Below are 14,473 nucleotides of genomic sequence, written 5' to 3'. Positions count from 1 at the left end.
GGTGTGGGGGTGTGTGGGGGTGTGTCTGGGTTGTGTGGGTGTGTACGCGTGTGGGTGTGTGTGTGTGGGTGTGTGTGGGTACGCGTGTGTGTGTGTGTGTACATGTGTGTCTGTGTGCGCGTACACCCCAACCCCCTGCTGCTGTTACCACCGTTCCGCCCTCCGCAGTTGCCCACCCGCCAAACAGCACTTACCCCCGACGCTCTGTCAAGGCTACACGGGGGATCTTTGCCTTTTGTTGCGCGCGTGACCGCCCGTGCCCGTGCCCCACCCCGCAGGTGTACATGCACCTGCCCCAGACGGACGACAAGAAGCGCATCACGCTGACGGAGGAGGGCGAGTTCAAGGCGCTGCAGGAGTGGATCCTGGAGACGGACGGCGTGAGCCTCATGAAGGTGCTCTCGGAGAAGGACGTGGACCCTGTGAGGACCACCTCCAACGACATCGTGGAGATCTTCACGGTGAGGGGGGGGGGGGGCGGGGAGGGAGGGGGGGGGGAGGGGGGCTTGCCTCCACCCCCACGCTCACCCCCCACACCCCCAACACTCACCCCCCACGCTCACCCCCACGCTTGCCCCCACACCCCAACACTCACCCCCACGCTCACCCCAACGCTCGCCCCAACGCTCGCCCCAACGCTCACCCCAACGCTCACCCCCACGCTCACCCCCACGCTCACCCCCTCACCCCCACGCTCACCCCAACGCTCACCCCCCACGCTCACCCCCCACACCCCAACACTCACCCCCACGCTCACCCCAACGCTCACCCCCACGCTTGCCCCCACACCACAACACTCACCCCCAATGCTCACCCCAACGCTCACCCCCACGCTCACCCCCCACGCTCACCCCCACGCTCACCCCCACGCTCACCCCCACGCTCACCCCCACGCTCACCCCCACGCTCACCCCCACGCTCACCCCAACGCTCACCCCAACACTCACCCCAACGCTCACCCCCACGCTTGCCCCCACACCCCAACACTCACCCCCACGCTCACCCCAACGCTCGCCCCAACGCTCGCCCCAACGCTCACCCCAACGCTCACCCCCACGCTCACCCCCACGCTCACCCCCTCACCCCCACGCTCACCCCCAACGCTCACCCCCACGCTCACCCCCACACCCCAACACTCACCCCCACGCTCACCCCAACGCTCACCCCCACGCTTGCCCCCACACCACAACACTCACCCCCAATGCTCACCCCAACGCTCACCCCCCACGCTCACCCCCACGCTCACCCCCACGCTCACCCCCACGCTCACCCCCACGCTCACCCCCACGCTCACCCCCACGCTCACCCCCACGCTCACCCCCACGCTCACCCCAACGCTCACCCCAACGCTCACCCCAACGCTCACCCCCAACCCCCAACGCTCACCCCCACACCCCAACACTCACCCCCCACGCTCACCCCCACACCCCAACACTCACCCCAACGCTCACCCCCAACCCCCACCCCCACGCTCGCCCCCACACCCCAACACTCACCCCCCACGCTCACCCCCAATGCTCACCCCAACGCTCACCCCCACGCTCGCCCCCAATGCTCACCCCAACGCTCACCCCCACGCTCACCCCAACACTCACCCCCAACCCCCAACGCTCACCCCCACGCTCACCCCCACGCTCACCCCCACGCTCACCCCCACGCTCGCCCCCCACACCCCAACACTCACCCCCCACGCTCACCCCCAATGCTCACCCCAACGCTCACCCCCACACCCCAACGCTCACCCCACGCTCACCCCCACGCTCGCCCCCACACCCCCACGCTCACCCCCAATGCTCACCCCCACGCTCGCCCCCACACCCCAACGCTCACCCCCACGCTCACCCCCACGCTCACCCCCCCTCCCTGCCCCCCCACGCTCACCCCCACGCTCACCCCCACGCTCACCCCCACGCTCACCCATGCTCCCCCCCCCTCCCTGCCCCCCACGCTCACCCCAACGCTCACCCCCACGCTCACCCCCACGCTCACCCCCACGCTCACCCCAACGCTCACCCCAACACTCACCCCCAACCCCCAACGCTCACCCCCAACGCTCACACCCAACCCCCAACACTCACCCCCACGCTCACCCCCACGCTCACCCCCACGCTCACCCCCACGCTCACCCCCACGCTCACCCCCACGCTCACCCCCACGCTCACCCCCACGCTCACCCCCACGCTCACCCCCACGCTCACCCCCACGCTCACCCCCACGCTCACCCCCACGCTCACCCCCACGCTCACCCCCACGCTCACCCCCACGCTCACCCCCACGCTCACCCCCACGCTCACCCCCACGCTCACCCCCACGCTCACCCCCACGCTCACCCCCACGCTCACCCCAACGCTCACACCAACACTCACCCACGCCCCAACGCTCACCGCCACGCTCACCCCCACGCTCACCCCAACGCTCACCCCAACGCTCACCCCCCACGCTCACCCCCACGCTCACCCCCACGCTCACCCCCACGCTCACCCCCACGCTCACCCCCACGCTCACCCCCACGCTCACCCCCACGCTCACCCCCACGCTCACCCCCACGCTCACCCCCACGCTCACCCCCACGCTCACCCCCACGCTCACCCCCACGCTCACCCCCCACGCTCACCCCCACGCTCACCCCCACGCTCACCCCCACGCTCACCCCCACGCTCACCCCCCACGCTCACCCCCACGCTCACCCCCCACGCTCACCCCAACGCTCACACCAACACTCACCCACGCCCCAACGCTCACCGCCACGCTCACCCCCACGCTCACCCCAACGCTCACCCCAACGCTCACCGCCACGCTCACCCCCACACCCCAACACTCACCCCCACGCTCACCCCAACGCTCACCCCAACGCTCACCCCCACTCTCACCCATGCCCCCCCCCCCTCCCTGCCCCCCACGCTCACCCCAACGCTCACCCCAACGCTCACCCCAACGCTCACCCCAACGCTCACCCCAACGCTCACCCCAACGCTCACCCCAACGCTCACCCCAACGCTCACCCCCACTCTCACCCATGCCCCCCCCCTCCCTGCCCCCCACGCTCACCCCCACGCTCACCCCCACGCTCACCCCCAACGCTCACCCCCACGCTCACCCATGCCCCCCCCCTCCCTGCCCCCCACGCTCACCTTCACGCTCACCCCAACGCTCACCCCCACGCTCACCCCCACTCTCACCCATGCCCCCCCCCCTCCCTGCCCCCCACGCTCACCCCAACGCTCACCCCCACGCTCACCCCCACGCTCACCCCCACGCTCACCCCCACGCTCACCCATGCCCCCCCCCCCTCCCTGCCCCCCACGCTCACCCCAACGCTCACCCCCACGCTCACCCCCACGCTCACCCCCACGCTCACCCATGCCCCCCCCCCTCCTTGCCCCCCACGCTCACCCCCACGCTCACCCCCACGCTCACCCCCACGCTCACCCCCACGCTCACCCCCACGCTCACCCATGCCCCCCCTCCCCCCCCCGCTGCAGGTGCTGGGCATCGAGGCGGTGCGCAAGGCGCTGGAGCGTGAGCTGCATCACGTGATCTCCTTTGACGGCTCCTACGTCAACTACCGCCACCTGGCGCTGCTGTGCGACACCATGACGTGCCGCGGGCACCTCATGGCCATCACGCGGCACGGAGTCAACCGGCAGGACACGGGGGCGCTCATGAAGTGCTCCTTTGAAGAGACGGTGAGTGTGGGTGGGTGGGTGAGTGGGGGGGTGAGCGTGGGTGAGCGTGGGTGGGTGTTGGTGAGCGTGGGTGAGTGAGTGGGGGGGGGTGGGTGAGTGGGGGGGTGAGCGTGGGTGAGCGTGGGTGGGTGTTGGTGAGCGTGGGTGGGTGAGTGGGGGGGGGTGGGTGAGTGGGGGGGTGAGCGTTGGTGAGCGTGGGTGGGTGTTGGTGAGCGTGGGTGGGTGAGTGGGGGGGGGTGGGTGAGTGGGGGGGGTGAGCGTGGGGGGGTGAGCGTGGGTGAGCGTGGGTGGGTGTTGGTGAGCGTGGGTGGGTGAGTGGGGGGGGGGGGTGAGTGGGTGGGTGAGCGTGGGTGGGTGAGTGGGGGGGGTGAGTGGGTGGGTGTTGGTGAGTGGGGGGGGATGAGTGGGTGGGTGAGCGTGGGTGGGTGAGTGGGTGGGCGTGGGTTGGTGGGTTTTTGAGCGTGGGTGGGTGAGCATCTGGGTGGGTGAGCATGTGGCTGGATGGGTGGGTGGGTGAGTGGGTGGGTGGTTGGGTTTGGTGGGTGAGCATGTGGGTGGGTGTGGGTGGGTGGGTGAGTGGGTGGGCGTTGGTGAGCGTGGGTGGGCTTTTGTTGGTGGGTTTTTTGCGCACCGAGCGAGGGAGATAACATCCCTCCTCCCTCTCCTCCCTCCCCTCCCCCTCCTCCCTCTCACCACCCCCCTCCCCCCACCCTCTCTCCCCCCGCAGGTGGACGTGCTGATGGAGGCGGCGTCCCACGCTGAGGTGGACCCCATGAAGGGCGTCTCTGAGAACATCATGCTGGGACAGCTGGCGCCCGCCGGCACCGGCTGCTTTGACCTGCTGCTCGACGCCGAGAAGTGCAAGTTCGGCATGGAGATTCCCACCAACATCGGCGCGCTGGGCATCGGGGCTCGTACGTGCACGCACATGCACGCACGTGTACACACGCACGTGCGCGCACACGCACCTACACACGCACACACACGCACGTGCGCACACGCACCTACACACGCACACACACGCACGTGCGCGCACACACGTACACACACGCGCGCACGTACACACACGTACACACACGCACGTACACGTACACACACGCACGTACGTACACACGCGCATGTACGTACACACACACACGCGCACGTACGTACACACGCGCACGTGCACGCACGTACGTACACATGCGTTTGCACACGCGCACACACACACGTAGAAAAACGCACGTATACGTTATGCTATGGCTGTCATCTAACTGTGTTTTTGTGTCTGTGTGTGGCTTCCCCCCCCGTGTCTCCATAGCAACGGGGATGTTCTTTGGTGCCGTGGGCAGCCCCTCATCCGGGATGTCTCCGGCCATGACGCCCTGGAACCAGTCGGCGACGCCAGCCTACGGCGCCTGGTCCCCCTGCATCGGTAACCACCGTCACACCGCCTGCCTTTCTAGACACACACACTTCTAGACACACACACACACACACAGACACACACACACGCAACTAGACACACACACACAACTAGACACACACACACACCTAGACACACACACACCTAGACACACATACACACACACACCTAGACACACACACACACATAGACACACACACACACACATAGACACACACACACACCTAGACACACACACACACCTAGACACACACACACATAGACACACACACACACCTAGACACACATACACACACACACCTAGACACACACACACACACATAGACACACACACACCTAGACACACACACACACCTAGACACACACCTAGACACACACACCTAGACACACACACATAGACACACACACATAGACACATACACACACAGACACACACACACACATACACACACACACAGACACACACACACACCTAGACACACACACACACACACATAGACACACACACACACACACACATAGACACACACACACACCTAGACACACACACACACAGCTAGACACACACACACACAGACACACAGACACACACACACACCTAGACACACACACACACCTAGACACACACACACACCTAGACACACACACACACCTAGACACACACACACACATAGACACACATAGACACACACACACACCTAGACACACACACACACATAGACACACACACACACGCAACTAGACACACACGCAACTAGACACACACACGCAACTAGACACACACACGCAACTAGACACACACACGCAACTAGACACACACACACACCTACACACACACACACAGACACCTACACACACACACAGACACACACAACTACACACACAACTAGACACACACACACACAACTAGACACACACACACCTAGACACACACACCTAGACACACACACCTAGACACACCTAGACACACACACACACACATAGACACGCACACAACTAGACACACACACACATAGACACGCACACAACTAGACACACACACACACTAGACACACACACACCTAGACACACAGACACACACATAGACACACACGCAACTAGACACACACACACACCTAGACATAGACACACACACACATAGACATAGACACACACACACATAGACATAGACACACACACACACACCTAGACACACGCACATAGACACACACACACCTAGACATAGACACACACACACCTAGACACACACACACCTAGACACACACACACACCTAGACACACACACACACACATAGACATACACACACCTAGACACACACACACACCTAGACACACACACACCTAGACACACACACACACCTAGACACACACACACACACATAGACACACACACACCTAGACACACACACACACATAGACACACACACCTAGACACACACACACACATAGACACACACACACCTAGACACACACACACCTAGACACACACACACACAACACACCTAGACACACACACACCTAGACACACACACACCTAGACAGACACACACACCTAGACACACACACACACATAGACACACACACACCTAGACACACACACACACAACACACCTAGACACACACTAGACACACACACACCTAGACACACACACACACCTAGACACACACACACACCTAGACACACACACACACCTAGACACACACACACACCTAGACACACACACACACCTAGACACACACACACACCTAGACACACACACACACACAGACACACACACACACACAGACACACACACCTAGACACACACACACACCTAGACACACACACACCTAGACACACACACACCTAGACACACACACACACACACACCTAGACACACACACACACACACCTAGACACACACACACACACCTAGACACACACACACACACACCTAGACACACACACCTAGACACACACACACACACACCTAGACACACACACCTAGACACACACACCTAGACACACACACCTAGACACACACACCTAGACACATAGACACACACACATAGACACACACACACACACATAGACACACACACACACATAGACACACACACACACCTAGACACACACACACACACCTAGACACACACACCTACCCACATACCTAGACACACACACCTAGACCTGCGATAATGACGCTGTGGTGATGACGATATTGTGATGTGGTAATGATGACTATGTCGTGATCCTGATGTTGTGGTCATGACGATGTGGTGGTGTGGTGGTGGTGTTGATGTGGTGGTGGTGTTGTTGATGTGGTGGTGGTGGTGTTGATGTGGCCGTGGTGGCGGTGTTGTTGATGTGGTGGTGGTGGTGGTGGTGTTGTTGATGCGGTGTTGTTGATGTGGTGGTGGTGGGGTTGTTGATGTGGTGGTGGTGGTGTTGTTGATGTGGTGGTGGTGGTGTTGATGTGGTGGTGGTGTTGTTGTTGATGCGGTGTTGTTGATGTGGTGGTGGTGGTGTTGTTGATGTGGTGGTGGTGTTGTTGATGTGGTGGTGGTGTTGTTGTTGATGCGGTGTTGTTGATGTGGTGGTGGTGGTGTTGTTGATGCGGTGTTGTTGATGTGGTGGTGGTGTTGTTGATGCGGTGTTGTTGATGTGGTGGTGGCGGTGTTGTTGATGTGGTGGCGGTGGTGGTGTTGTTGATGTGGTGGTGGTGGTGGTGGTGTTGATGTGGTGGTGGTGGCTCGTGTCGCGGTGCAGGCAGCGGCATGACCCCGGGTGCCGCCGGCTTCTCTCCGAGTGCCGCGTCGGACGCCAGCGGCTTCAGCCCCGGCTACTCGCCGGCCTGGTCGCCCACGCCGGGGTCACCGGGGTCACCGGGGCCCAGCTACATCCCCTCTCCTGGTACGCTCACCTACACGCTCACCTGCACGCTCACCTACACGCTCACCTGCACGCTCACCTGCACGCTCACCTGCACACTCACCTACACGCTCACCTACACACACGCTCACCTGCACACACGCTCACCTGCACACACGCTCACCTACACGCTCACCTGCACACACGCTCACCTGCACACACGCTCACCTGCACACACGCTCACCTGCACACACGCTCACCTGCACACACGCTCACCTGCACACACGCTCACCTACACACACGCTCGCCTACACGCTCACCTACACACACGCTCACCTGCACACACGCTCACCTGCACACACGCTCACCTACACGCTCACCTGCACACACGCTCACCTGCACACACGCTCACCTGCACACACGCTCACCTGCACACACGCTCACCTGCACACACGCTCACCTGCACACACGCTCACCTACACGCTCGCCTGCACACACGCTCACCTGCACACACGCTCACCTGCACACACGCTCACCTGCACACACGCTCACCTGCACACACGCTCACCTGCACACACGCTCACCTACACACACGCTCACCTGCACACACGCTCGCCTACACGCTCGCCTACACGCTCACCTGCACACACGCTCACCTGCACACACGCTCACCTGCACACACGCTCACCTGCACACACGCTCACCTGCACACACGCTCACCTGCACACACGCTCACCTACACGCTCGCCTACACACACGCTCACCTGCACACACGCTCACCTGCACACACGCTCACCTGCACACACGCTCACCTGCACACACGCTCACCTACACACACGCTCACCTACACGCTCGCCTACACGCTCACCTACACACACGCTCACCTGCACACACGCTCGCCTGCACACACGCTCGCCTACACACACGCTTGCTTACACACTCACTCGCCTACACGCTCACTCGCATACACGCACGCTCACTTACACGCTCTCTCACCTACACATACTCACCTGCTCGCTCACCTACACACACGTTCACTCACCTACACGTTCACTCACCTAAACGCACGCTCGCCTACACGCTCACCTACACGCATGCTCACCTGCTCGCTCACCTGCACGCACACTCACCTGCGCGCTCGCTCGCCTACACGCTCACCAACCTACTCCTCACCCTCTGGAGCATTTTGTTCGGGGAATCTTTGACGTGTCGTGCGCTGATTCTCTATCCCCCCTCTGCCCCCCCCCCCCCCCCCCAGGTGGACCCCTTTCTCCCAGCTACTCCCCGACGTCTCCCGCCTACGAGCCCCGCTCTCCCGGCGGCTACTCCCCCCAGAGCCCCAGCTACAGCCCCGCCAGCCCCAGCTACAGCCCCACCAGCCCCAACTACAGCCCCACCAGCCCCAGCTACAGCCCCACGAGCCCCAGCTACAGCCCCACGTCTCCCTCCTACTCGCCCACCAGCCCCAGCTACAGCCCCACCAGCCCAAGCTACAGCCCCACCAGCCCCAGCTACAGCCCCACCAGCCCAAGCTACAGCCCCACCAGCCCAAGCTACAGCCCCACCAGTCCCAGCTACAGCCCCACGTCTCCCTCCTACTCGCCCACCAGCCCCAGCTACAGCCCCACCAGCCCAAGCTACAGCCCCACCAGCCCCAGCTACAGCCCGGCAAGCCCCAGCTACACCCCGACCAGTCCAAGCTACAGCCCCACCAGCCCCAGCTACAGCCCCACCAGCCCCAGCTACAGCCCCACGAGCCCCAGCTACACCCCCACCAGCCCCAACTACAGCCCGGCATCTCCCAGCTACAGCCCCACCAGCCCGAGCTACAGCCCCACCAGCCCCAGCTACAGCCCCACCAGCCCCAGCTACAGCCCCACCAGCCCCAGCTACAGCCCGGCGTCGCCCGCCTACTCGGCTGCGGGTTTCCCGGCCCGGTCGCCCTCCTACAGCCCCAGCTCGCCTTCCTACAGCCCCAGCTCGCCCTCGTACAGCCCCAGCTCGCCCAAGTACACCCCGACCAGCCCCAGCTACAGCCCCACGTCGCCCGAGTACAGCCCGGCGTCGCCCAAGTACTCCCCGACCAGCCCCACGTACACCCCGACCAGCCCCAAGTACTCCCCGACCAGCCCCACGTACTCGCCCACCACTCCCAAGTACACCCCGTCGTCGCCCACCTACACCCCCACCAGCCCCGCCTACACGGCGACGCCCAGCGGGTACTCCCCGCCATCGCCCAAGTACTCCCCCACGAGCCCCACGTACACGCCCACGAGTCCCAAGTACACGCCCTCGTCGCCCACGTACACGCCCACGAGCCCCACGTACACGCCCACGAGCCCCACGTACACGCCCACGAGCCCCACGTACACGCCCACGAGCCCCAAGGGCTCCGCCTACTCGCCCACGTCGCCCGGATACAGCCCTGCCAGCCCCACCGTCAGCCCGGAGGACAGCGACGAGGAGGAAAGCTGAAGGGAGAACGGTGGCGGTGGGGCGGAGGTGGATTTTGCTGTCGCGCGACGTCGGTCGCCATCGGCCGGGTGATGCGGGGAGCGTCGGGTTTGTTGGGGGGCGTGCGGGCGGCGGGGGGGCGGTGAACGCGTGTCCGTGTTTTCGGCGCGAAATCGCGGCAATTAAAGTGACGGAGGAAAAATCGAAAAAGGACGGGGGGATTGTTTTAAGTGTAAGTAATTATAAAAAAAAAAGATAATTTTTATAAGCGGGCGGGCGGGGGGGGAGGGGGTGGGGGGGATAGAAAGTTAGAGGGGGGAGGGGGAGGCGGCCGTGAGATGAACGACGATTATTGTTGGAATTAATTTACCACCACGTTTGGCGTTTTCTCAACTTGGCTTGCGTGACTTGCTTAAGCGCGCGCGCCCTTAAACAAGTTAATAAAAAACAAACACCCGGGGGGCGGGCTGCCGTATATATTTTTTTAAACCCACCTTTGGAGCGTTAACCGAATTTCTAAATTTTTTTTTTTTTAGGTGGGTTGGGTTTGGGTGGGGTGGTGATTTTTTTTTTAACATGGAGCGCTAAAACAACAACGTCAACGCAACGGAAAAACCCCGCAAAGCGGTTTCTTTTTCGTGTTGATGTTTGACGGGCTTCGAAAAGATTTTGGTTAACGGTGTAAAAAAAATAATGTTGGTGTTTTTAAATGGGGGGGGTGGGGGGAGGGGGGGACAGCCCAGCCTGCCGCTTAAAATTTTGATCTGATGTTTGGCGAGTTGACGGAAATTAATTTTCCTCCCCCCTTAACCCTGCACAAAATGGCCGACGCGACAAACTAATGTTGCCGTGGCAACGGCAGCCATTTTACTAGGTGGGCGTCGACGATTTGACGTCTAGCGATTTTTTTTTTTTTGGCACGTGCGTACGCGTGTGTGTGTGCGTGTGTGTGTGCGTGTGTGTGTGTGCGTGCGCAGGTGTGTGTGCGTGCTTGTTTGTGTGTGGGGAGCGGTAGTATTGTGTAGCGGGTTGTCGCGAAACCTGGGTCGGATTCCTGCTCGACGGCCATTACCAGTGGCGATTTTCTGAGCCAGTCCTCCGAGTAGCTACCTGGTGTGTCAAAACATTGCCGGGCGTTGTGCTGGCCACCCACCCACCCCCTCGTGCGTCAGTGCCGGCCTTCATACGAGCTCCTCGTTAACAGCACTTTGTTGAGGGTGTTGCAGCAGCAGCAGCAACAACAACAACGGCAGCATGTGACGACGTTTTGTGGAAAGAGACTCCTCCCATATGACAAAATGGCCTCCGTGTACTTAACCGTGAGGTCACTAGGGGGGCCTTCAGGCCCCGTGTAACGGTGCGTGTCGCGGTGCGTGTTGCATGTCACATGCTGCTCTTGAGGCGGCGACAGGAGCGTCCGGGGGGTGTGGGTTTGGAAATAAGTTTTGTCCGAGAAATGTTGGCGTTTTGCTTCACTACTCTTTGGGTCTTTCGCTAAAGTCACAACTCGCAATCAAACACAAATGTATTTTTTGTTTAATGCGAGTTGGACTGAGGCTGGTGGGGTTGCTGTAGGGGCAAGTGCTGTTAGCGAGCAGCGCCTATGAAGGCTGGAACGGCACACGAGGGGTTAGGTGGCCAGCACCACGCCCGGCCGCCCTTTGTCTCCCCAGTGCTGGCGATGTTTACTACACTCAGCACCAAGTACTCATTTGAGGAGGCAGAGTCGACCTAGGGGAGGCCCAGGACCGGTTTATATAATCGTCACTGGTGGTGTCGGCCGTGAGCGCGAATCAAACTCTGGTCGCCGGGTTCGTAGCGCAGCGTAGCGCTAACCGCTGCACCGTCACTCCCCGTACGGAATAACGCACACAAATGTTATTGCTATTCAAAACTGTGTAACTTAACGAAAATAAGCAAGGCGATGGGGAGGAAATCGTTATCCACCGTTTGATTTTTCGCTATTGTTTTAAGCGCCGCACGAACCTCCTGTGGGCTGTGATACACACACACACACACAAACCTGTCCAACCCCGATTGTCATGTGCCCGACCTTTATTGCAGACAAACGCAGACCGTACTTGTCACCCCGCGGGGGCCTCCCTTTGTACATCTCAGTGGTCATCCTACAAGTCCCATCACCACAAGGGGAAGAACACAAACAGATGGCCATATTTGTGCCCGTATTGAAACGGCTGTATGGGTCCGAGAACTCAATTTCCCTGTACAAGAACACGGGGTAGAGTGGTATGGGTTGACGGGTATGGTATAGTGTACCTGTCGTGCCCTTATCAGTGCCCTACCTTACTAAAGACCACAGGGGAGAGAAACGGGAAGCAATAGATTACTTTACTCAATTTCCCTGTACAAGAACACGGCTAAACTGTACGGGTTGACGGGTATGGTATAGTGCATAGTAGTGTGTAGTGTATCATGTAGCGTAGTGTTTCGCATGCCTGTCAACCCCTTATCAGTGCCCTACCTTATTACAGCCCGATTCGGACCTTATTGATCACCCGTGCCCCTATAAACCTCGACGTTCCTCCTACAAAGTCCAATCACCTCAAGGTATAAGAACACAAACGCAGACGTTTTTTCCCCGCAGTGAAACGCCGTATGGACCTGAAAACTAAAATGTCCCCCCCCCCCCCCCCCCCCCGTTGCAAGAAGCACGGCGAGGTGAGCCGTGTGGGTAGACGTGGGTTGAGTTGGTGGTGGAGTGGAGGGGTTGGTGGTGGTGGGGTTGGTGGTGGGGTGGAGGAGTTGGTGGTGGGGTGGAGGAGTTGGTGGAGGGGTGGAGGAGTTGGTGGAGGGGTGGAGGAGTTGGTGGAGGGGTTGGTGGTGGGGTCAAGGGGTTGGTGGTGGGGTAGAGGAGTTGGCCACCTTCCTTTGCCACACACCCATCCACCCCTTGCTACGACTATTGAAGCCCCTGAGGCTTGCCCCATGGGGCTTGCTGCTTGTCAAGCCCCTGGCTGGCTTGGGGGGAGACAAATTGCCCGCTTAGGTTGATGTCAACAATAACAACACACACACACCGGGATGGGTACATAGGAAGTGGTGAATAAGACAACAATAAAGGAACCACCAACCCACCCACCAACCACCACCACCAACCCCCATCCTTTACCCCCCCCCCAAGTTTGTTTGCAGTGTTCAAGTGGCTTTAAAGCGGGCCGATGTCGCTTTGTTAATAATAATAATTTTAAAGTTGGTACTGTGGCTTGTGTTGTTTTGTTTAGTTTATTTTACATATAAATTTGCGGCTAGAGTGGTGGGGGGTTTCCTCTCGATTCGACGCGGCCGCGACTGCCGTGGGGTGGTGGTTGTTCTGTGGGGAGGAGGAGGCTGTTGCTGAAGTCACGTGGATAGGTTCAACCAAAAGGTGAAGTCTCGCAGTACTACGGCCTCCGACGGGTGTAGCTCATATCAGCATGCAGAGCTCTCCATCTGCCACCGAGCACACGGCCTCCTCCATCGCCCACTGCTCCTTGAAGGCCGGCACGGCGTGGGTCAGCCGCTCCGCATGGCGGAACTCCAGCCCACACACCCTGGGGCTCCGAGCAGAGCGCGGAAGATGCCCAGGCTGCTGGCCGGACGTTTCCCCTCCACGACCACCTTCCTTGCCCTGTATACAGCGAGCTTGGCGTAGCCGACGAGCACGTTGACTGGCCCCTGAATATGTTGGGGTCCGTCGCCCTTTGGGTATCCAGGCTAGGTGCACCTTGAGGCTACCACGTGAAGTGTCGAATGCCCGCCGGCAGGAGGTCACGGGGCAGACCCAGCAAGTGCCACGGATCGACCGACTGAGATGAGTGGCCGATGCCTCCTACTGTCCCAACTCGCTGTGCTTTATCCGCCCGGCACTCCGCTCATTGTTGTGAGTGTTGCTCCTCCGCCCTCCGTTGTTGTTGGAGGGCGACTGCCTCCAACTGCCCAGTAGCAGCGTCCTTCACGAGCCTCCTCCACAGAGCCCGATCTTGACACCGCTGGTACCAGTCATCAGCAAGTCCACTCAGCTCCACGTCCTCCTGTACCACATCACTCCATCTAGCCCCCTCGATCCGGCTGAACAAA

The 14,473-nt window shown here is 60.7% G+C and overlaps 1 protein-coding gene across 1 annotated transcript in view; it reads left to right on the top strand.

Annotated features, from left to right (window-relative positions):
- The window catches only part of LOC144952182 (DNA-directed RNA polymerase II subunit RPB1-like), a 45,557-nt gene extending 35,031 nt beyond the window's left edge, over nucleotides 1–10,526 (top strand). The window contains 6 exon segments of the mRNA XM_078882584.1: nucleotides 78–461; nucleotides 3,483–3,686; nucleotides 4,414–4,600; nucleotides 4,987–5,100; nucleotides 7,841–7,984; nucleotides 9,201–10,526. Of these exon segments, the coding sequence (XP_078738710.1) occupies nucleotides 78–461; nucleotides 3,483–3,686; nucleotides 4,414–4,600; nucleotides 4,987–5,100; nucleotides 7,841–7,984; nucleotides 9,201–10,417 (2,250 nt within the window). The 3' untranslated portion in view covers nucleotides 10,418–10,526.
- The last annotated feature ends 3,947 nt before the right edge of the window (nucleotides 10,527–14,473 follow it).

This window comes from Lampetra fluviatilis, chromosome 66 (assembly GCF_964198595.1).
Source record: "Lampetra fluviatilis chromosome 66, kcLamFluv1.1, whole genome shotgun sequence".
Lineage (NCBI taxonomy): Eukaryota > Metazoa > Chordata > Hyperoartia > Petromyzontiformes > Petromyzontidae > Lampetra > Lampetra fluviatilis.
The sequence above is the reverse complement of the archived record's forward strand: the minus strand, read 5'-3'. Positions and strand labels throughout refer to the sequence as shown.